General features: G+C 41.8%; 2 protein-coding genes across 2 annotated transcripts in view; both read right to left on the bottom strand.

Moving 5' to 3' along the window:
- Window positions 1-13,561, bottom strand: part of LOC143415795 (ribonuclease inhibitor-like) — an 80,418-nt gene extending 66,857 nt beyond the window's left edge. The window contains exons 1-4 of the mRNA XM_076881206.1: window positions 13,357-13,561; window positions 6,448-6,645; window positions 4,161-4,340; window positions 1,685-1,858 (exon numbers count right to left, since the gene is read on the bottom strand). Coding sequence (XP_076737321.1) covers window positions 1,685-1,858; window positions 4,161-4,336 — 350 coding nt within the window. The 5' untranslated portion in view covers window positions 4,337-4,340; window positions 6,448-6,645; window positions 13,357-13,561. The remainder of the gene's footprint in view (window positions 1-1,684; window positions 1,859-4,160; window positions 4,341-6,447; window positions 6,646-13,356) is intronic.
- LOC112432436 (protein NLRC3) overlaps window positions 1-24,060 on the bottom strand; it is a 3,307,575-nt gene that overhangs the window by 1,976,585 nt on the left and 1,306,930 nt on the right. The gene's annotated exons all lie outside the window — the stretch shown is intronic.

Genomic DNA, 24,060 nt, shown 5'->3' on the forward strand with positions numbered 1-24,060 from the left:
GGTAAAAGAATCAGAGCCAACGCTCCCGTCCACCCTCGGCATGAAGCAGTGCTGTTTCTGAAACAGGAGGACAAGTCCAGAGAAGACAGAGGAAGCAAAGATGAGGGTGGGACAGGACAGCAGGACTTCCTTCACACCTGCAGCTCCATCACACTGCTGTAGCTCCTCTTCATCACACATGTACCTGCAGCCTGTCTTCAAGTCCAGGAGTCACCTCCACACAGTGTAGAAGCCTCCTGTGCAGACCATGGAGTCCAGCCTCTGTCAGGGAAGTCGGCACTAAAGCCTGAAAGACTTCAATCTGTCTCTGCTCCACCCGAGAAAGACCAGCACCGTACTTGTTGTGCATTCAAGGAGGGAACATCAGCGCTGCATCGTGGGAACAACACCGCAGGAACAAAGACACAGCACAGCCGATGAAGGACGAGGACAAAGGAAAGGTGAGTGAGAAGACCCCGGTGGTGTGGACGGACCTGCAGGGGCTCCAAGACTGAGGAGCAGAGACGTCCATGTACCAGCTGAGGATGCTGCAGTGATCCAGGGAGCTCGGTCCAATCTGAGGCCGTGTGAACTACGTGGACCACAGTTTCTTCACAGACTTCAGCCACGTGAACATCTGGAGATCCAACAGTGCACGAGCTGTGAGCCATCAGCTGTTTCTCTCATCAGCTGCTGGAATGAGAGCTGCTGGAATCATCTCGAGCAGCAGGAAATCACTGATGTTGTTTCTAACCAAAGATATGGGACTGAGCTCCGCTGAGCTCCTTCTACTTTCATCCAGATAGAAACTGCTACAGTCTGCTGATTATTGCTTTGCCTCCATCACACGAGCTCTTTATCCTGTTCTTCACTCTCATTGGTTCTTTGTCTGCTTGTTTTTACAACAGTAGTCTTCTGATTGGTCAAAGACAATCAGCTGTGACTAAATGTAGCTCCTACAGCAGTGATGGGAATAACTACTGAAGCTAATCCAGTATCAAAGCTCAGGAATCAGCAGCTCCCACCTCGTTTTCTTTCAACAACTATTTTTAGCTGCTGTGTTTTTGTGTTTCTGCAGACCTCAGACATCCTGCTGCTCTGGACAACTTTTTCATTCTTTTTTATCATTATTTTGCTTTTCTTTTATTATTATGTTATATGTATTAATATGTGAAACACTTATTCTTTGTGTTTTTGCTTTGCTCCTGTCAAACTGCTTTAATAAAATCTGCTGCAGTCTAAACTGTGGACGTTCCCTTTTTAACCCTTTGTGAAACAATAAAGGTTTAAATCTGAGTATTCATCTATGTTAGTGTTTAATGGGTCTAATAGGTTGCTTTGGCCTTTCCCAGTAATATCTTCCCTTGCAGTCTGTGGTCCAGGCTTCTAAAACCATCCCAGGTTAACAAGAACTACAATCTAGAGGAGAGCTGCCATAACAGGTGTGACTGATGAGATCTGACCTGCAAGGTTACTCAGGTTTGTTTGTATCAGGACAAGCAGGGAAGCCGCCTGGACGTCAAAGTAGTTAGAGCTGGGCGAGTGTCCTCACCCACATCGGCTTCACAACTCTGCATCATCTACTGAGTAAGACTCAGAGCATCAGAGATTAGAAGGTCTACAAAGAGCTGAACCAGACTTCCTGTATAAAGGTTTTAGTTCCACAGATCGACAGTGTCAGCACAACTAAAACGTGGAGACTGACCTCAGAGTTTCAATTTGATGTTGTGGATTCTCCAGAAGAACACACAGCTGCTTCACTCCTGAATCCTGAAGCTTGTGGTAGCTCAGGTCCACCTCTCTGGGATACGAAGGGTTGAGCTTCAGCACTGCTTCCAGATAATCACAGCTGATCTCTGACAAATCACAGCGCTCCAATCTGTATAGAGAATGAAAGATGTAAGTTTATTAGACAAAGTGCTTGAAATCATTCAGTGTTTCATCATCTGTTCAGAGCTGAAGAAGGTTCAGAATGTAGAAGTTTAGAAAATGGAAACTCCAAACAGCTGAAGCCAACAGGAAGCAGCTTCAAACAAACACAACAAGAGAAAAAACTCTGAATGTTTCACATTAAAGTCGTACATTTCTAACAAGAGTGTTTTAAAGACAGAGTCACTGATGATCATCTTCTGCCCAGTAAAACTTTGGTTTTCCACATGTGAGTGTTAATGATGCACAAAGACTGTGAGTGCAAAGAGGGAGCGAGGAGGATGACAGAGAGATGGTACAGGAGCATCAAGAACCCGGCGAGGAAATGAGCAGAAGGACTTTGGAGCCTGTTGGATTGAAGCTTTCACAGAGACGTGTTTGACTGGACACCACCAGGACAGACTTTTAATCCCAGGATTTGGATGAGCTTTCTGTCTTTATGGTCACAAATGATGCTGTAACTCTGTGAATGTCCTGGAACTGTCAGCAGTGTGGTTACGTCCTTTTGACCTGAGTTTCCACAGCTCTTATAACAGCAGTGTACATTCAGACTGAGACATGCTTCAGTCTGTATGGACCTGTTTCTGTAGCTGCCACCATCATTCTACGGTCGTGTCCAAATTCATGGGCTGCATCCTCCCGAGGACCCGGCCTTTGCGGTCTACGTGGGCTGGGTCCTCAGAAGGTCGGGTAGGCTGGAAATAAACGGCTGGGGAAATTGGACGGTCTAGCCTTCTGATTAGCGTCACCGCTGTCTCGGTGGAGTTTAATAAACTCAGCCGTCTGCTCCTTGCTATCTAAAATATAACAGGACACTGGCGTAAATTCTCGACCGTCTCATACTTCTGTTTAATCAGTTTTCTGTTTGACGTTTAGTCAGCTCTGTAAAGACCAAGGAGGAACCCACCTGGGGGATTAATAAAGTTTTATTTTATCTAATCTAATCTAATAACTTTAATCTCAGCCAAACCGATTTACTCACAAACAAACAAAACACTGAAAGAAGCCCAACAATAACATTTTGAGGTTGTCTAAGTGACTTATATATCACGTTTAACCTGAGTAGCGAAAGTCCGCGGTGATGTGAAAATGATGTGCCGGGAGTTGTGCCGTTCTCGGCGGCTTCAGTGACCCTCGAGCTCCCGGCGAGCTATCGAGCTGGTGGGTAGCAGACGTCTCCGAAAACGTCGAAGCACTTTTGCAAATATGCGGTATCTTGATAAACCGAGCAGATATTTGATGTTTACACAGCTACTTTCTCGCCTGAAAATATGTTAAAAGTTTATTTTGTGACCCAGAAAGATTAGTATGAGTCATTTTAAAACTTAGTAGCGGCCGCCATTGTTGGAAACTGGAGTTTGGCTGGGCCGCGCTATGAATTCTGGGATATGGTAGGCCACGAAGGACACACCCGACCCATCCTTCAAATTCGGGGAAAAGGAGGACGCATTTGTTGGCTGCATTCGGAGGAGTCTACGAATTTGGACAGCCTTCGACGCGTCGCTGTGACGTATTAGGTCTACAAATGCGGCCTCAGGAGGATGCAGCCCATGAATTTGGACACAACCTAAATGTTTGTACATCAGCTTATCAAATCCTGTCTGCTGTCTTCATTTATTACTCTTCACCTGCTTCACTGTCACTGTGTGGGCGGAGCAGCCTGAGCCCCGCCCACACAGACACAGCTCCTCTCTGGAGCAAAACTTCTGCTTCATCTCCGCCTCTTTTCTTCATCCTCCACCTCTCTTTTCTCTTCTTCGGTGTTCTGCAGCCACAGAGCCTCACAGCCATTAGCACGCCCATACCTGAGCAGCTAGCATTACCCAGCATGCCGTGCAGCAGTGTCAGTTTGTAAATGTGCAAGAATTCCTGCTCCAAACTGTTTCACAGAGTGCTGTGTGCCGTGACCTTTGACCTGCTAAAGACAGTCAGCTGTGGATTATTCATTGTTGTGTCTGATACTTAGAACTGTGAGGAAGAAGCTACACAGTTAATCAGGGTCCCCTCTCTCTGAATCAGGAAAGGTGGGCAGGCCGCGTGTGGGCCGCGGGCCATACGTTGAGTATCACTGTTTGAAATGTGAACACTGTTCTGCTGCAGTCAATGGACTAAACCAGAGAAGAAGAAAACAGACTTTACCATGAAGATCCTCAGTGTGGATCAGTATAATATCAGCCTGATGTCTGCAGTTTAGTGTCAGCACAACTTTCACATCATATTCATCTCAGCACAACTAAAACATGCTGACTGACCTCAGAGTTTCAAATCGACATCGTGGATTCTCCCGAAAATCACACAGATGCTTCACTCCTGAACCCTTCAGGTTGCTGTAGGTTCCACTCAGGTCCACCTCTGTGGGATACGAGGGGTTGGACTTCAGTGCTGCTGCCAGATAATCAAGGCCAATATCTGACAAACCACAGCCCATCAATCTGTATAAAGAATGAAAGATGTAAGTTTATTAGACAAAGTGCTTGAAATCATTCAGTGTTTCATCATCTGTTCAGACCTGAAGAAGGTTCAGAATGTAGAAGTTTAGAAAATGGAAACTCCAAACAGCTGAAGCCAACAGGAAGCAGCTTCAAACAAACACAACAAGAGAAAAAACTCTGAATGTTTCACATTAAAGTCGTACATTTCTCATAAAAACAGGACAAAGACTTGAAAAAGTCGTGTTTTTCCTTCCAGGAACCACATGGCTTCACTTTTAAAGGTGAAGTGTGACAGAAATGGACATATTTGAAGTCCAACACCTTTTTCCAGTCACATTATTAAAGCAGACAAACTACAAGCTCATTTTCATTCCAACAAGTCATCTTCTGACCTGGACTAACAACACTGGTCTCTATGTGCAGCTGGCTGTGAGACCAGTGCTCAGGGAGCGTCTACAAAGTGCAACACTGAAAGAACATCACACACTCATTTGCTTCCAGCACTTTCACACAAACATCTACTGTCATTATTGTCACCAAACTCTGTGGATCCTTTATTGCAAATTCAAATGGGATCAAATGGTCAGACAAAAGAGGGTTATGAGGAAATATGATGAAATGTTGTGTATTAGCAGCAACTTATTGAATCATTTTCCTCAGAAACCAAACAAAATGATTGACAAACATGTTTTTACAAACTCAGTGTTGGACTTGGATCAGCAGGATAAGCTGATGTTTAAAGGCATTTGAGTCTCGCTGTATGAGAGTCCAGTTATTACTCAATATTTATGGATGATGTTCTTTCAGTGTTGCACTTTGTAGACGCTCCCTGAGCCTCACAGCCAGCTGCACATGGACCAGCTGACATTACCCAGCATTAGAGGCGGCTGTAAAAAATTCATGTTCCCATTTAAATGGTTTTAATTTGAATAAAACGATGTTGATTCATTCAATCCTGAATCGATGTTTAATATAAATGTATTTTGCCAGAATCTCAGGTTAAAGCTCACAAACTATTTCAACAAGCAGCAAACAGCTAAAACAGTAAATGAGAGCAGCTAAACACACAAAGATGGAAACACAGAGCGTGGATCGTTCACTCGACGGCACGTACACGGACACGCCGTCGGGGCTGAAAGTGGACAGCTCACAGATCCTGAAGCTGCAGGTTTCATCTGTCTCCAACCAAAACTGAGTGAAGCAGCAGCAAAAGAAGATCCAAACTCTGCTTCACGTTTGATCAATATGCTCATGAATTCTCTCTGACTTTGGCTGTTCCTGCCTGCACAGCTCTCTCTCTCTCAGTGTACTCCAAGAACAGCTTCAAACATCTGTTTCTGCATCATTCACTGTTTATTAGCCACCAGTCTGCTGTTGTGTTCAGTGCTGTCGGCCTCTGACAGTAAAGCCTCATTTCTGCTGTTCCATGGAAACTTTTTAAAATGATGACAGATTACAAACTCTCAGCTGTGTCTGTAATCAAACCTCTGTAACTTTGCTTCACTTCAGCAGCATCAGCTCATGTTCACATGTTGATTCATGGTTTGCTTCAGTTTTTGATCGACTGCAGAATATTTTGAAGGTTATCTGCTATAAAAAGCCAGAAGAGGAAAATCTGCTTCATGTGTTTCTGTTTGATCCTCAGTGACTTTGACACAAAGGCCTCTGCTGTGATGATCACACCTCTGATCAAGTCTCACAGTGTCACAACTGATAAATGATCAGAGTTAGAATATTTCTGACTGTCTGCTGTGTGCCGTGACCTTTGACCTGCTAAAGACAGTCAGCTGTGGATTATTCATTGTTGTGTCTGATACTTAGAACTGTGAGGAAGAAGCTACACAGTTAATCAGGGTCCCCTCTCTCTGAATCAGGAAAGGTGGGCAGGCCGCGTGTGGGCCGCGGGCCATACGTTGAGTATCACTGTTTGAAATGTGAACATTGTTCTGCTGCAGTCAATGGACTAAACCAGAGAAGAAGAAAACAGACTTTACCATGAAGATCCTCAGTGTGGATCAGTATAATATCAGCCTGATGTCTGCAGTTTAGTGTCAGCACAACTTTCACATCATATTCATCTCAGCACAACTAAAACATGCTGACTGACCTCAGAGTTTCAAGTTTACATCCTGGACTCTCCAGGAAACCACACAGATGCTTCACTCCTGAATCCCGCAGCTTGTTCTTAGTTGAAGAAGAGGAGGAGTCATTACTCAGGTCCAGCTGTCTCAGATGGGAGGGGTTGGACTTCAGTGCTGCTGCCAGATAATCACAGCTGATCTCTGACAAACCACAGTTCCACAATCTGTATAAAGAATGAAAGATGTAAGTTTATTAGACAAAGTGCTTGAAATCATTCAGTGTTTCATCATCTGTTCAGACCTGAAGAAGGTTCAGAATGTAGAAGTTTAGAAAATGGAAACTCCAAACAGCTGAAGCCAACAGGAAGCAGCTTCAAACAAACACAACAAGAGAAAAAACTCTGAATGTTTCACATTAAAGTTGTACATTTCTCATAAAAACAGGACAAAGACTTGAAAAAGTCGTGTTTTTCCTTCCAGGAACCACATGGCTTCACTTTTATAGGTGAAGTGTGACAGAAATGGACATATTGAAATCAATGATATCAAAGCTGGAATCAAATGAGTCCAAGTCTTCTGCTGATTCAGCATCACATTCATCTTTGCTCCTTGTTCTGCATTCCCACCATAAATATAAAGAGGCAAAACTCACATTTTCCAAAATCCTCTTTAAGCTTCGACAATAAAGGAAGATAGTTTTATACAAGTCTTTGTGGTTTTCTTGTCACCCAGATGCCCGAGTACTTAAACTTCTTATAGCTGGGTTTAAAAGGGGCTAAAATACACAAAACTCCCCAGTTGTCGTACAGATAGACTTTGCCTCGCTCTTCCCAAAATTCACTTTATATCCAGAAATTGTCCCAAATTCCTTAAGTATGCATTAAGGTGACCTTGAGGCTCTTAAAGGCGCCTATAAATAAAACGTATTATTATTATTATTGTAAGTCTATCCAAAAGTTTGCGGAGGCTGTTCGATGGGTTGGAAATAAATAAAATCCTGTCGTCGTCATAAAGAAAGACTTCATGTTCGATACCCCCTCGATGTTTTCCCTCAACACCAACACATTGTCTCAGAGCAACAGCTAGCGGTTCAATGGCAAAAAGGAGACAGAGGGCATCCCTGTCCTGGGGGGCAGATTATTGTTAGTCTGGACGGCTGTTAGAGGGGAGCAATACAATACTTTTATCCAAGATACAAAATTAAAGACACATTTTTTAAGCGTATAAAAAAAAATCCCATCTCACCCGATCCAACGCCTTTTCTGCGTCAAGCCAAATTACAGTTTCCAATGTATCACCTTTAACATGGGTATAAATGATATTTAATAGAGCTCTAATGTTCAAAAAAGAGTGCCTAATAAAGCCCGTCTGGTGAAATAATGGAGGACAAATACTTGTGTAAGCGACGGGCCAACACTTGAGCCAGGATCTTGGTGTCTGTGTTGAACAAAGATATTAAACGACATGAACGACAATCTAAATGGTCTTTTTCCTGTTTTACAATTAAACACATCACTGCTTGATGCATTGTTGGAGGCAACGACTGTGAGAGGAAGGATTCTTCAAAAGTTGATTTTAACAGTGAATTCAGTCGGTCAGAAAACTTTATGAAAAAATCAGATGGATACCCGTCGGGGCAGCAGATTTTCCAGACTGCATGCTCCGTACGGCCGTTTCAATTCCAACATTAGAGACAGGTTCCTCCAGACTAGCGATCGCATCTTCTCCCAAGGAGGGAATATCAAACACCTTATTGAAATCATTGTGGATCTCAAGGATAGTTGGTTAGCTGTTCTTAGTCGTAGCTGGTGAGCTGATAACTCGCCTGTTTTTTCTCCATGTCCATAAGCGTAGCTGCAACTTTGACTCAGCTTGTTTTGTAGATATGAGATTGTATTCAGTTTGTCATTGTAACCGCTGTGTATATAATACAGGCTCAGGAGAGTGGCTGCACACAGCATGTAGTTTAGTGTCACGGTCACAGTGGCTGACCGTATGGAGAGTGTGTGGAGGACTCAGGCGCAGACACTGGCACAGACATGAAACTGAGTTTTGAACGAAAAGCGAGCCTTTATTTCGGCTGAAGACATCAAACAAGGCAGAATCACAGTGAAGAGAACTAAACTGGGGAACTAATACTATAATAAATCATGAAGACACAGAAAGCTATGGCTAAGAATACAAAAGACTGGGCATGAAAATATGGAGGGTGGGAACACAGATGACGCGACACAGAGACTAAATACACATGAGGGATGATCAAGTTCCAAAGATTAAAACTGTCAAACCTGCAGGGGGGATTGGCTGTTCCAAACCTGAAAAATTATTTCTGGGCAGCTCAGATGAGACCCCTGACTGTATGGGTGCGGGATTTGTCTGAAACTCAGTGGCTAAACATTGAGAAGACAATGTGCGAAAGATCATTGGAATCCCTGCTTTTTTCTAACATTTCAATTAAAAATGTGCATATGGGGGAACGGATGAGGGTCACACTAAAGATTTGGCGTAGAATCAAACAATCATTTGGTCTTCCAAAAGAAATTTCAATTCTATCAAGCCTCTCCTCCCTGCAGGGTTTTTCTCCTATTGTGGAAGACTCTGGCTTCAGAGCATGGTCACATAGTAGGTTTCATAAACTTTGTCATGTTGTGAGGAATGGGCACCTGAGCTCATTTGAACAGTTGAGGTCAGTTTCGGCTTCCTTCTTCTGACTTTTTTAGATTTCTGCAGCTAAGAAGCCTTTTGACAAAACATAAAGAATGGAGGCAAGTTTTGGAGCCCTCACCCATTGAGGAAATATTTCTAAAAACATTTCAAAGTCATTCCTCCCCAAAATTAATCAGTCATTTTTATAACGCATTTATGAGTTTCAATACAAATGCAACTTTGGATATTAAGGCAAGGTGGGAAGCTGAGACTGGCACTCAAATCTCAGAGGACACCTGGGAAGAGGTGTTCGGTGAAGCCCATCTGGTGACTAATTCTGGGCTGTGGAGAGAATTTAAATGGAAGGTGGTCATGAGATATTTTAGAACCCCAGAGATAATTGCCAAAATGAAGCCTACAAATCCTGACACCTGCTGGCGAAATTGTGGTACTTCTTTAGGAACCCACTCACATATATTCTGGTCATGCCCAAAAATCTGCTCACTTTGGAATGACATATTTAAAGTTCTCAGTACAGTTTTCCAACAACCATTAACAAAGACCAACAGTTAGTCATTTTAGGAGTCTTACCAAAGGGTTTTGCGGGAAACAATAAAACGTATCTCTTAAGAATCTTACAGCAGCACTAAAGTGTATCACTATTAAATGGCTGAATCTTGACCCATCTTCATATAATATGTGGATTGATAAAGCAAGAGAAATTTACCAGATGGAGGAAATAACATCTGCTCTGCGGATTCAGAGAGAATTGTTTACTGAGCGTTGGCGACCCATACATGCTTTACTGTTTCAATAATTTAGCATAGGTCTGTTTCGTTTTGTCCATTTACGGCTAAGTTTGTCACATGTTATTTAATATTACATAAAGTTTTTGTTTTCTTTTTGTTTTTTGTTGTCTGTTTGTTTGTTTGCTTGCTTGGTGTTAGATTTGTATTGTTGATTGTCATTTATGCTTAGAAATATTTACTTATATATGCTTAGAGTTTTGTAATTAGTTGTAGATTGGTAGAGGTTTTGATCCTTGATAGTCTGCAAACTTTGTGTGTATTAGACAGCACTTTGGGAGCATGAGAGGTCATACCGTGTCTTATTGTTTTATGGTAGGATTAACGTAGTTGCGTCTGTTCTAGTCTAGGTGCTCTTTGTTTAGATGAACTGCAGGACTTCCTCACCGTGTTATCTAGGATGAACCATCTAGGGTGAGGGGGAGGCTACCCTCTTCCTGACCAAGGATGTTTGACCCTTTGATCAGCAGTCCTCACACACACACACACACACACACACACACACACACACACACACACACACACACACACACACAGGCAAGGTACTCTTTGTTTGTATGTAAACGTCGTATGTTAATGAACCTATGCATATTCATGTAACCTCAATAAAAGGACAGTGTATGGGAGAACGGACGAGACCAACTGGAGTCAAGCGGTTGTCCGGTTCTCTCCCGTGCACGAGTAACATGAAGAACTTTGCCTATTTGTGTCTTGCTTAGCAGTGTAATTATATTGTCTTAACGTTCCAGCGAATAGGTTTATGCTACAAACCTAACACTTGGGTTTTGTTTTGTGCTTCCTAATTGCAGTTCTTATTTTAATCTAGATTTCTGCATTGCAGTTCCTGTAACTGTCCCAGAGGTGGGACCAAGTCATTGTTTTGCAAGTCTCAAGTAAGTCTCAAGTCTTTATCCTCAAGTCTCAAGTCAAGTCTCAAGTAATGTCAGGCAAGTCAGAGTCGAGTCTCAAGTCACTGGTGTAAAAGTCCGAGTCAAGTCACAAGTCTGAAACTTTGAATTTCAAGTCCTTTCGAGTCTTTAAAAAAAAAAACGAAAAAATAATGTTGCAGTTATGCTAAATGTAAATATTAGACCATGTAATTTTTAAATCTGTGTTTTTCTCAACACATGACAAAATAGTGAACTTAGAAAAATATACACAAATTGTGAAATTGCACCTCTTTAAAATGCAGCTCAATTAAACCTAGCTCCAAGAATAATTTTCACCGACAGTTCTGAGATAAGCTGCATGTTATTCTTGGATGCGGTTGTAGGACCGGCTTTAAAATCGCATGACAAAAATATCATACACATTAAAAAAAACTGTATCACCAACGTAGCCTGGACAACATTTGCTAGTTAGATGAAGTCAGCTATCTCATCTTAGCATATTTATATGCATATTTATAATCATACGGTTCTTGGAGTGAGTGCATACACTCGTGAAGTTTAGTAACTTCAGGTCACTGCAACAAGCCCAGGTACAGTTTACCGCCGGATGGGTACAGGACCTTGAAATGCACCGTGTAGAACGAAAGACCATCGTACGTATCATAAGTTTACCAGTCTCACAAATCGTCGTCATAAATACACATTCGTTAACCGTTTATTAATAGGACCTTTGAGCTCAAGGGTAATTAATTAGTAGTGGAAATAATTTCTGGTAGCATCACAGAAATGTAGCAGTGACAACAATATTGTATGCTGTAATCGTACTGGGCAATTAGTGATACAAAAAACCTGTTTTATCCTGTGAATAAAAGTATATGTTTTTGTTAATGTACCATAATAACAGAAGCGAAACACAATATTGTGTCAGGACAATTCACTATTTATGCACAATAAACACAATAAATAAAGGAGCATAGCGCGACAATTTCTGTTCAGCGCCAGACTTGCTTGTAACCTATATCACTAATTATGTTATGAAAATGAGGTATTAACTACTAAAAAACACTGACCTTCGTGTAAATGCTTGGAGCAGACTAACCTGTGAGCTGGAGTGTTCTGGGACGTTATATTTGATCTTTGAATGGCTGCAATCCAGGCCATCCGTCGCCTCTTTGTTACTTCGGAAACATGGCTTGAACAATTTCTCTTCAACGACGTAATCCGATAACAACCGATCTCTTTACCCGTCGGCTTCCCGTGGCTGTCATGCGACCGGCTATTGCAGTTAATAATACAACGGCTTCTTGACATTTTTGTTTCTTTTTATCGCTGTGTGACTGATTTCAATTGAAAGCCTGCGTGCGCTACTACCGCTTGCCACGAGTTCCCAGAATCCTTTGCGGTTCTACCCGTGAATGACGTCACATTTTCAATCTCTATATAATATGCATGTTAAATTTTATATTTTGGGTAAAATATCAAGTCTTTTCAAGTAAACCGGTTCAAGTCCAATTCAAGTCCCAAGTCATTGGTGTAAAAGTCCAAGTCAAGTCACAAGTCTTAGAACATTTTTTCAAGTCAAGTCTAAAGTCATAAAATTAATGACTCGAGTCTGACTCGAGTCCAAGTCATGTGACTCGAGTCCACACCTCTGAACTGTCCTACTTGTGAACATCGACAAGCACAAGTTGCAATGTTGTAAATTATAATAAAAATTGAGTATAAAAAAAAGAACTCATGAATTCTCTCTGACTTTGGCTGTTCCTGCCTGCACAGCTCTCTCTCTCTCAGTGTACTCCAAGAACAGCTTCAAACATCTGTTTCTGCATCATTCACTGTTTATTAGCCACCAGTCTGCTGTTGTGTTCAGTGCTGTCGGCCTCTGACAGTAAAGCCTCATTTCTGCTGTTCCATGGAAACTTTTTAAAATGATGACAGATTACAAACTCTCAGCTGTGTCTGTAATCAAACCTCTGTAACTTTGCTTCACTTCAGCAGCATCAGCTCATGTTCACATGTTGCTTCATGGTTTGCTTCAGTTTTTGATCGACTGCAGAATATTTTGAAGGTTATCTGCTATAAAAAGCCAGAAGAGGAAAATCTGCTTCATGTGTTTCTGTTTGATCCTCAGTGACTTTGACACAAAGGCCTCTGCTGTGATGATCACACCTCTGATCAAGTCTCACAGTGTCACAACTGATAAATGATCAGAGTTAGAATATTTCTGACTGTCTGCTGTGTGCCGTGACCTTTGACCTGCTAAAGACAGTCAGCTGTGGATTATTCATTGTTGTGTCTGATACTTAGAACTGTGAGGAAGAAGCTACACAGTTAATCAGGGTCCCCTCTCTCTGAATCAGGAAAGGTGGGCAGGCCGCGTGTGGGCCGCGGGCCATACGTTGAGTATCACTGTTTGAAATGTGAACATTGTTCTGCTGCAGTCAATGGACTAAACCAGAGAAGAAGAAAACAGACTTTACCATGAAGATCCTCAGTGTGGATCAGTATAATATCAGCCTGATGTCTGCAGTTTAGTGTCAGCACAACTTTCACATCATATTCATCTCAGCACAACTAAAACATGCTGACTGACCTCAGAGTTTCAAGTTTACATCCTGGACTCTCCAGGAAACCACACAGATGCTTCACTCCTGGATCCTGCAGCTTGTAGTTGTCGCTCAGGTCCAGCTCTCTCAGATGGGAGGGGTTGGACTTCAGTGCTGCTGCCAGATAATCACAGCTGATCTCTGACAAACCACAGCTCTTCAATCTGTATAAAGAATGAAAGATGTAAGTTTATTAGACAAAGTGCTTGAAATCATTCAGTGTTTCATCATCTGTTCAGACCTGAAGAAGGTTCAGAATGTAGAAGTTTAGAAAATGGAAACTCCAAACAGCTGAAGCCAACAGGAAGCAGCTTCAAACAAACACAACAATAGAAAAAACTCTGAATGTTTCACATTAAAGTCGAACATTTCTCATAAAAACAGGACAAAGACTTGAAAAAGTCGTGTTTTTCCTTCCAGGAACCACATGGCTTCACTTTTAAAGGTGAAGTGTGACAGAAATGGACATATTTGAAGTCCAACACCTTTTTCCAGTCACATTATTAAAGCAGACAAACTACAAGCTCATTTTCATTCCAACAAGTCATCTTCTGACCTGGACTAACAACACTGGTCTCTATGTGCAGCTGGCTGTGAGACCAGTGCTCAGGGAGCGTCTACAAAGTGCAACACTGAAAGAACATCACACACTCATTTGCTTCCAGCACTTTCACACAAACATCTACTGTCATTATTGTCACCAAACTCTGTGGATCCTTTATTGCAAATTCAAATGGGATCAAATGGTCAGACAAAAGAGGGTTATGAGGAAATATGATGAAATGTTGTGTATTAGCAGCAACTTATTGAATCATTTTCCTCAGAAACCAAACAAAATGATTGACAAACATGTTTTTACAAACTCAGTGTTGGACTTGGATCAGCAGGATAAGCTGATGTTTAAAGGCATTTGAGTCTCGCTGTATGAGAGTCCAGTTCTTACTCAATATTTATGGATGATGTTCTTTCAGTGTTGCACTTTGTAGACGCTCCCTGAGCCTCACAGCCAGCTGCACATGGACCAGCTGACATTACCCAGCATTAGAGGCGGCTGTAAAAAATTCATGTTCCCATTTAAATGGTTTTAATTTGAATAAAACGATGTTGATTCATTCAATCCTGAATCGATGTTTAATATAAATGTATTTTGCCAGAATCTCAGGTTAAAGCTCACAAACTATTTCAACAAGCAGCAAACAGATAAAACAGTAAATGAGAGCAGCTAAACACACAAAGATGGAAACACAGAGCGTGGATCGTTCACTCGACGGCACGTACACGGACACGCCGTCGGGGCTGAAAGTGGACAGCTCACAGATCCTGAAGCTGCAGGTTTCATCTGTCTCCAACCAAAACTGAGTGAAGCAGCAGCAAAAGAAGATCCAAACTCTGCTTCACGTTTGATAAATATGCTCATGAATTCTCTCTGACTTTGGCTGTTCCTGCCTGCACAGCTCTCTCTCTCTCAGTGTACTCCAAGAACAGCTTCAAACATCTGTTTCTGCATCATTCACTGTTTATTAGCCACCAGTCTGCTGTTGTGTTCAGTGCTGTCGGCCTCTGACAGTAAAGCCTCATTTCTGCTGTTCCATGGAAACTTTTTAAAATGATGACAGATTACAAACTCTCAGCTGTGTCTGTAATCAAACCTCTGTAACTTTGCTTCACTTCAGCAGCATCAGCTCATGTTCACATGTTGATTCATGGTTTGCTTCAGTTTTTGATCGACTGCAGAATATTTTGAAGGTTATCTGCTATAAAAAGCCAGAAGAGGAAAATCTGCTTCATGTGTTTCTGTTTGATCCTCAGTGACTTTGACACAAAGGCCTCTGCTGTGATGATCACACCTCTGATCAAGTCTCACAGTGTCACAACTGATAAATGATCAGAGTTAGAATATTTCTGACTGTCTGCTGTGTGCCGTGACCTTTGACCTGCTAAAGACAGTCAGCTGTGGATTATTCATTGTTGTGTCTGATACTTAGAACTGTGAGGAAGAAGCTACACAGTTAATCAGGGTCCCCTCTCTCTGAATCAGGAAAGGTGGGCAGGCCGCGTGTGGGCCGCGGGCCATACGTTGAGTATCACTGTTTGAAATGTGAACATTGTTCTGCTGCAGTCAATGGACTAAACCAGAGAAGAAGAAAACAGACTTTACCATGAAGATCCTCAGTGTGGATCAGTATAATATCAGCCTGATGTCTGCAGTTTAGTGTCAGCACAACTTTCACATCATATTCATCTCAGCACAACTAAAACATGCTGACTGACCTCAGAGTTTCAAGTTTACATCCTGGACTCTCCAGGAAACCACACAGATGCTTCACTCCTGGATCCTGCAGCTTGTAGTTGTCGCTCAGGTCCAGCTCTCTCAGATGGGAGGGGTTGGACTTCAGTGCTGCTGCCAGATAATCACAGCTGATCTCTGACAAACCACAGCTCTTCAATCTGTATAAAGAATGAAAGATGTAAGTTTATTAGACAAAGTGCTTGAAATCATTCAGTGTTTCATCATCTGTTCAGAGCTGAAGAAGGTTCAGAATGTAGAAGTTTAGAAAATGGAAACTCCAAACAGCTGAAGCCAACAGGAAGCAGCTTCAAACAAACACAACAATAGAAAAAACTCTGAATGTTTCACATTAAAGTCGTACATTTCTCATAAAAACAGGACAAAGACTTGAAAAAGTCGTGTTTTTCCTTCCAGGAACCACATGGCTTCACTTTTAAAGGTGAAGTGTGACAGAAATGGACATATTTGAAGTCCAACACCTTTTTCCAGTCACATTATTAAAGCAGACAAACTACAAGCTCATTTTCATTCCAACAAGTCATCTTCTGACCTGGACTAACAACACTGGTCTCTATGTGCAGCTGGCTGTGAGACCAGTGCTCAGGGAGCGTCTACAAAGTGCAACACTGAAAGAACATCACACACTCATTTGCTTCCAGCACTTTCACACAAACATCTACTGTCATTATTGTCACCAAACTCTGTGGATCCTTTATTGCAAATTCAAATGGGATCAAATGGTCAGACAAAAGAGGGTTATGAGGAAATATGATGAAATGTTGTGTATTAGCAGCAACTTATTGAATCATTTTCCTCAGAAACCAAACAAAATGATTGACAAACATGTTTTTACAAACTCAGTGTTGGACTTGGATCAGCAGGATAAGCTGATGTTTAAAGGCATTTGAGTCTCGCTGTATGAGAGTCCAGTTCTTACTCAATATTTATGGATGATGTTCTTTCAGTGTTGCACTTTGTCGACGCTCCCTGAGCCTCACAGCCAGCTGCACATGGACCAGCTGACATTACCCAGCATTAGAGGCGGCTGTAAAAAATTCATGTTCCCATTTAAATGGTTTTAATTTGAATAAAACGATGTTGATTCATTCAATCCTGAATCGATGTTTAATATAAATGTATTTTGCCAGAATCTCAGGTTAAAGCTCACAAACTATTTCAACAAGCAGCAAACAGATAAAACAGTAAATGAGAGCAGCTAAACACACAAAGATGGAAACACAGAGCGTGGATCGTTCACTCGACGGCACGTACACGGACACGCCGTCGGGGCTGAAAGTGGACAGCTCACAGATCCTGAAGCTGCAGGTTTCATCTGTCTCCAACCAAAACTGAGTGAAGCAGCAGCAAAAGAAGATCCAAACTCTGCTTCACGTTTGATAAATATGCTCATGAATTCTCTCTGACTTTGGCTGTTCCTGCCTGCACAGCTCTCTCTCTCTCAGTGTACTCCAAGAACAGCTTCAAACATCTGTTTCTGCATCATTCACTGTTTATTAGCCACCAGTCTGCTGTTGTGTTCAGTGCTGTCGGCCTCTGACAGTAAAGCCTCATTTCTGCTGTTCCATGGAAACTTTTTAAAAAGATGACAGATTACAAACTCTCAGCTGTGTCTGTAATCAAACCTCTGTAACTTTGCTTCACTTCAGCAGCATCAGCTCATGTTCACATGTTGCTTCATGGTTTGCTTCAGTTTTTGATCGACTGCAGAATATTTTGAAGGTTATCTGCTATAAAAAGCCAGAAGAGGAAAATCTGCTTCATGTGTTTCTGTTTGATCCTCAGTGACTTTGACACAAAGGCCTCTGCTGTGATGATCACACCTCTGATCAAGTCTCACAGTGTCACAACTGATAAATGATCAGAGTTAGAATATTTCTGACTGTCTGCTGTGTGCCGTGACCTTTGACCTGCTAAAGACAGTCAGCTGTGGATTATTCATTGTTGTGTCTGATACTTAGAACTGTGAGGAAGAAGCTACACAGTTAATCAGGGTCCCCTCTCTCTGAATCAGGAAAGGTGGGCAGGCCGCGTGTGGGCCGCGGGCCATACGTTGAGTATCACTGTTTGAAATGTGAACATTGTTCTGCTGCAGTCAATGGACTAAACCAGAGAAGAAGAAAACAGACTTTACCATGAAGATCCTCAGTGTGGATCAGTATAATATCAGCCTGATGTCTGCAGTTTAGTGTCAGCACAACTTTCACATCATATTCATCTCAGCACAACTAAAACATGCTGACTGACCTCAGAGTTTCAAGTTTACATCCTGGACTCTCCAGGAAACCACACAGATGCTTCACTCCTGGATCCTGCAGCTTGTAGTTGTCGCTCAGGTCCAGCTCTCTCAGATGGGAGGGGTTGGACTTCAGTGCTGCTGCCAGATAATCACAGCTGATCTCTGACAAACCACAGCTCTTCAATCTGTATAAAGAATGAAAGATGTAAGTTTATTAGACAAAGTGCTTGAAATCATTCAGTGTTTCATCATCTGTTCAGAGCTGAAGAAGGTTCAGAATGTAGAAGTTTAGAAAATGGAAACTCCAAACAGCTGAAGCCAACAGGAAGCAGCTTCAAACAAACACAACAATAGAAAAAACTCTGAATGTTTCACATTAAAGTCGTACATTTCTCATAAAAACAGGACAAAGACTTGAAAAAGTCGTGTTTTTCCTTCCAGGAACCACATGGCTTCACTTTTAAAGGTGAAGTGTGACAGAAATGGACATATTTGAAGTCCAACACCTTTTTCCAGTCACATTATTAAAGCAGACAAACTACAAGCTCATTTTCATTCCAACAAGTCATCTTCTGACCTGGACTAACAACACTGGTCTCTATGTGCAGCTGGCTGTGAGACCAGTGCTCAGGGAGCGTCTACAAAGTGCAACACTGAAAGAACATCACACACTCATTTGCTTCCAGCACTTTCACACAAACATCTACTGTCATTATTGTCACCAAACTCTGTGGATCCTTTATTGCAAATTCAAATGGGATCAAATGGTCAGACAAAAGAGGGTTATGAGGAAATATGATGAAATGTTGTGTATTAGCAGCAACTTATTGAATCATTTTCCTCAGAAACCAAACAAAATGATTGACAAACATGTTTTTACAAACTCAGTGTTGGACTTGGATCAGCAGGATAAGCTGATGTTTAAAGGCATTTGAGTCTCGCTGTATGAGAGTCCAGTTCTTACTCAATATTTATGGATGATGTTCTTTCAGTGTTGCACTTTGTCGACGCTCCCTGAGCCTCACAGCCAGCTGCACATGGACCAGCTGACATTACCCAGCATTAGAGGCGGCTGTAAAAAATTCATGTTCCCATTTAAATGGTTTTAATTTGAATAAAACGATGTTGATTCATTCAATCCTGAATCGATGTTTAATATAAATGTATTTTGCCAGAATCTCAGGTTAAAGCTCACAAACTATTTCAACAAGCAGCAAACAGATAAAACAGTAAATGAGAGCAGCTAAACACACAAAGATGGAAACACAGAGCGTGGATCGTTCACTCGACGGCACGTACACGGACACGCCGTCGGGGCTGAAAGTGGACAGCTCACAGATCCTGAAGCTGCAGGTTTCATCTGTCTCCAACCAAAACTGAGTGAAGCAGCAGCAAAAGAAGATCCAAACTCTGCTTCACGTTTGATAAATATGCTCATGAATTCTCTCTGACTTTGGCTGTTCCTGCCTGCACAGCTCTCTCTCTCTCAGTGTACTCCAAGAACAGCTTCAAACATCTGTTTCTGCATCATTCACTGTTTATTAGCCACCAGTCTGCTGTTGTGTTCAGTGCTGTCGGCCTCTGACAGTAAAGCCTCATTTCTGCTGTTCCATGGAAACTTTTTAAAAAGATGACAGATTACAAACTCTCAGCTGTGTCTGTAATCAAACCTCTGTAACTTTGCTTCACTTCAGCAGCATCAGCTCATGTTCACATGTTGCTTCATGGTTTGCTTCAGTTTTTGATCGACTGCAGAATATTTTGAAGGTTATCTGCTATAAAAAGCCAGAAGAGGAAAATCTGCTTCATGTGTTTCTGTTTGATCCTCAGTGACTTTGACACAAAGGCCTCTGCTGTGATGATCACACCTCTGATCAAGTCTCACAGTGTCACAACTGATAAATGATCAGAGTTAGAATATTTCTGACTGTCTGCTGTGTGCCGTGACCTTTGACCTGCTAAAGACAGTCAGCTGTGGATTATTCATTGTTGTGTCTGATACTTAGAACTGTGAGGAAGAAGCTACACAGTTAATCAGGGTCCCCTCTCTCTGAATCAGGAAAGGTGGGCAGGCCGCGTGTGGGCCGCGGGCCATACGTTGAGTATCACTGTTTGAAATGTGAACATTGTTCTGCTGCAGTCAATGGACTAAACCAGAGAAGAAGAAAACAGACTTTACCATGAAGATCCTCAGTGTGGATCAGTATAATATCAGCCTGATGTCTGCAGTTTAGTGTCAGCACAACTTTCACATCATATTCATCTCAGCACAACTAAAACATGCTGACTGACCTCAGAGTTTCAAGTTTACATCCTGGACTCTCCAGGAAACCACACAGATGCTTCACTCCTGGATCCTGCAGCTTGTAGTTGTCGCTCAGGTCCAGCTCTCTCAGATGGGAGGGGTTGGACTTCAGTGCTGCTGCCAGATAATCACAGCTGATCTCTGACAAACCACAGCTCTTCAATCTGTATAAAGAATGAAAGATGTAAGTTTATTAGACAAAGTGCTTGAAATCATTCAGTGTTTCATCATCTGTTCAGACCTGAAGAAGGTTCAGAATGTAGAAGTTTAGAAAATGGAAACTCCAAACAGCTGAAGCCAACAGGAAGCAGCTTCAAACAAACACAACAAGAGAAAAAACTCTGAATGTTTCACATTAAAGTCGAACATTTCTCATAAAAACAGGACAAAGACTTGAAAAAGTCGTGTTTTTCCTTCCAGGAACCACATGGCTTCACTTTTAAAGGTGAAGTGTGACAGAAATGGACATATTTGAAGTCCAACACCTTTTTCCAGTCACATTATTAAAGCAGACAAACTACAAGCTCATTTTCATTCCAACAAGTCATCTTCTGACCTGGACTAACAACACTGGTCTCTATGTGCAGCTGGCTGTGAGACCAGTGCTCAGGGAGCGTCTACAAAGTGCAACACTGAAAGAACATCACACACTCATTTGCTTCCAGCACTTTCACACAAACATCTACTGTCATTATTGTCACCAAACTCTGTGGATCCTTTATTGCAAATTCAAATGGGATCAAATGGTCAGACAAAAGAGGGTTATGAGGAAATATGATTAAATGTTGTGTATTAGCAGCAACTTATTGAATCATTTTCCTCAGAAACCAAACAAAATGATTGACAAACATGTTTTTACAAACTCAGTGTTGGACTTGGATCAGCAGGATAAGCTGATGTTTAAAGGCATTTGAGTCTCGCTGTATGAGAGTCCAGTTCTTACTCAATATTTATGGATGATGTTCTTTCAGTGTTGCACTTTGTAGACGCTCCCTGAGCCTCACAGCCAGCTGCACATGGACCAGCTGACATTACCCAGCATTAGAGGCGGCTGTAAAAAATTCATGTTCCCATTTAAATGGTTTTAATTTGAATAAAACGATGTTGATTCATTCAATCCTGAATCGATGTTTAATATAAATGTATTTTGCCAGAATCTCAGGTTAAAGCTCACAAACTATTTCAACAAGCAGCAAACAGCTAAAACAGTAAATGAGAGCAGCTAAACACACAAAGATGGAAACACAGAGCGTGGATCGTTCACTCGACGGCACGTACACGGACACGCCGTCGGGGCTGAAAGTGGACAGCTCACAGATCCTGAAGCTGCAGGTTTCATCTGTCTCCAACCAAAACTGAGTGAAGCAGCAGCAAAAGAAGATCCAAACTCTGCTTCACGTTTGATCAATATGCTCATGAATTCTCTCTGACTTTGGCTGTTCCTGCCTGCACAGCTCTCTCTCTCTCAGTGTACTCCAAGAACAGCTTCAAACATCTGTTTCTGCATCATTCACTGTTTATTAGCCACCAGTCTGCTGTTGTGTTCAGTGCTGTCGGCCTCTGACAGTAAAGCCTCATTTCTGCTGTTCCATGGAAACTTTTTAAAATGATGACAGATTACAAACTCTCAGCTGTGTCTGTAATCAAACCTCTGTAACTTTGCTTCACTTCAGCAGCATCAGCTCATGTTCACATGTTGATTCATGGTTTGCTTCAGTTTTTGATCGACTGCAGAATATTTTGAAGGTTATCTGCTATAAAAAGCCAGAAGAGGAAAATCTGCTTCATGTGTTTCTGTTTGATCCTCAGTGACTTTGACACAAAGGCCTCTGCTGTGATGATCACACCTCTGATCAAGTCTCACAGTGTCACAACTGATAAATGATCAGAGTTAGAATATTTCTGACTGTCTGCTGTGTGCCGTGACCTTTGACCTGCTAAAGACAGTCAGCTGTGGATTATTCATTGTTGTGTCTGATACTTAGAACTGTGAGGAAGAAGCTACACAGTTAATCAGGGTCCCCTCTCTCTGAATCAGGAAAGGTGGGCAGGCCGCGTGTGGGCCGCGGGCCATACGTTGAGTATCACTGTTTGAAATGTGAACATTGTTCTGCTGCAGTCAATGGACTAAACCAGAGAAGAAGAAAACAGACTTTACCATGAAGATCCTCAGTGTGGATCAGTATAATATCAGCCTGATGTCTGCAGTTTAGTGTCAGCACAACTTTCACATCATATTCATCTCAGCACAACTAAAACATGCTGACTGACCTCAGAGTTTCAAGTTTACATCCTGGACTCTCCAGGAAACCACACAGATGCTTCACTCCTGGATCCTGCAGCTTGTTGTTGTTTCTCAGGTTCAGCTCTCTCAGATGGGAGGGGTTGGACTTCAGTGCTGCTGCCAGATAATCACAGCTGATCTCTGACAAACCACAGTTCCACAATCTGTATAAAGAATGAAAGATGTAAGTTTATTAGACAAAGTGCTTGAAATCATTCAGTGTTTCATCATCTGTTCAGAGCTGAAGAAGGTTCAGAATGTAGAAGTTTAGAAAATGGAAACTCCAAACAGCTGAAGCCAACAGGAAGCAGCTTCAAACAAACACAACAAGAGAAAAAACTCTGAATGTTTCACATTAAAGTCGTACATTTCTCATAAAAACAGGACAAAGACTTGAAAAAGTCGTGTTTTTCCTTCCAGGAACCACATGGCTTCACTTTTAAAGGTGAAGTGTGACAGAAATGGACATATTGAAATCAATGATATCAAAGCTGGAATCAAATGAGTCCAAGTCTTCTGCTGATTCAGCATCACATTCATCTTTGCTCCTTGTTCTGCATTCCCACCATAAATATAAAGAGGCAAAACTCACATTTTCCAAAATCCTCTTTAAGCTTCGACAATAAAGGAAGATAGTTTTATACAAGTCTTTGTGGTTTTCTTGTCACCCAGATGCCCGAGTACTTAAACTTGTTATAGCTGGGTTTAAAAGGGGCTAAAATACACAAAACTCCCCAGTTGTCGTACAGATAGACTTTGCCTCGCTCTTCCCAAAATTCACATTATATCCAGAAATTGTCCCAAATTCCTTAAGTATGCATTAAGGTGACCTTGAGGCTCTTAAAGGCGCCTATAAATAAAACGTATTATTATTATTATTGTAAGTCTATCCAAAAGTTTGCGGAGGCTGTTCGATGGGTTGGAAATAAATAAAATCCTGTCGTCGTCATAAAGAAAGACTTCATGTTCGATACCCCCTCGATGTTTTCCCTCAACACCAACACATTGTCTCAGAGCAACAGCTAGCGGTTCAATGGCAAAAAGGAGACAGAGGGCATCCCTGTCCTGGAGGGCAGATTATTGTTAGTCTGGACGGCTGTTAGAGGGGAGCAATACAATACTTTTATCCAAGATACAAAATTAAAGACACATTTTTTAAGCGTATAAAAAAAAATCCCATCTCACCCGATCCAACGCCTTTTCTGCGTCAAGCCAAATGACAGTTTCCAATGTATCACCTTTAACATGGGTATAAATGATATTTAATAGAGCTCTAATGTTCAAAAAAGAGTGCCTAATAAAGCCCGTCTGGTGAAATAATGGAGGACAAATACTTGTGTAAGCGACGGGCCAACACTTGAGCCAGGATCTTGGTGTCTGTGTTGAACAAAGATATTAAACGACATGAACGACAATCTAAATGGTCTTTTTCCTGTTTTACAATTAAACACATCACTGCTTGATGCATTGTTGGAGGCAACGACTGTGAGAGGAAGGATTCTTCAAAAGTTGATTTTAACAGTGAATTCAGTCGGTCAGAAAACTTTATGAAAAA

This window comes from Maylandia zebra, unplaced genomic scaffold, assembly GCF_041146795.1.
Source record: "Maylandia zebra isolate NMK-2024a unplaced genomic scaffold, Mzebra_GT3a scaffold03, whole genome shotgun sequence".
Classification (NCBI taxonomy): Eukaryota; Metazoa; Chordata; class Actinopteri; order Cichliformes; family Cichlidae; genus Maylandia; species Maylandia zebra.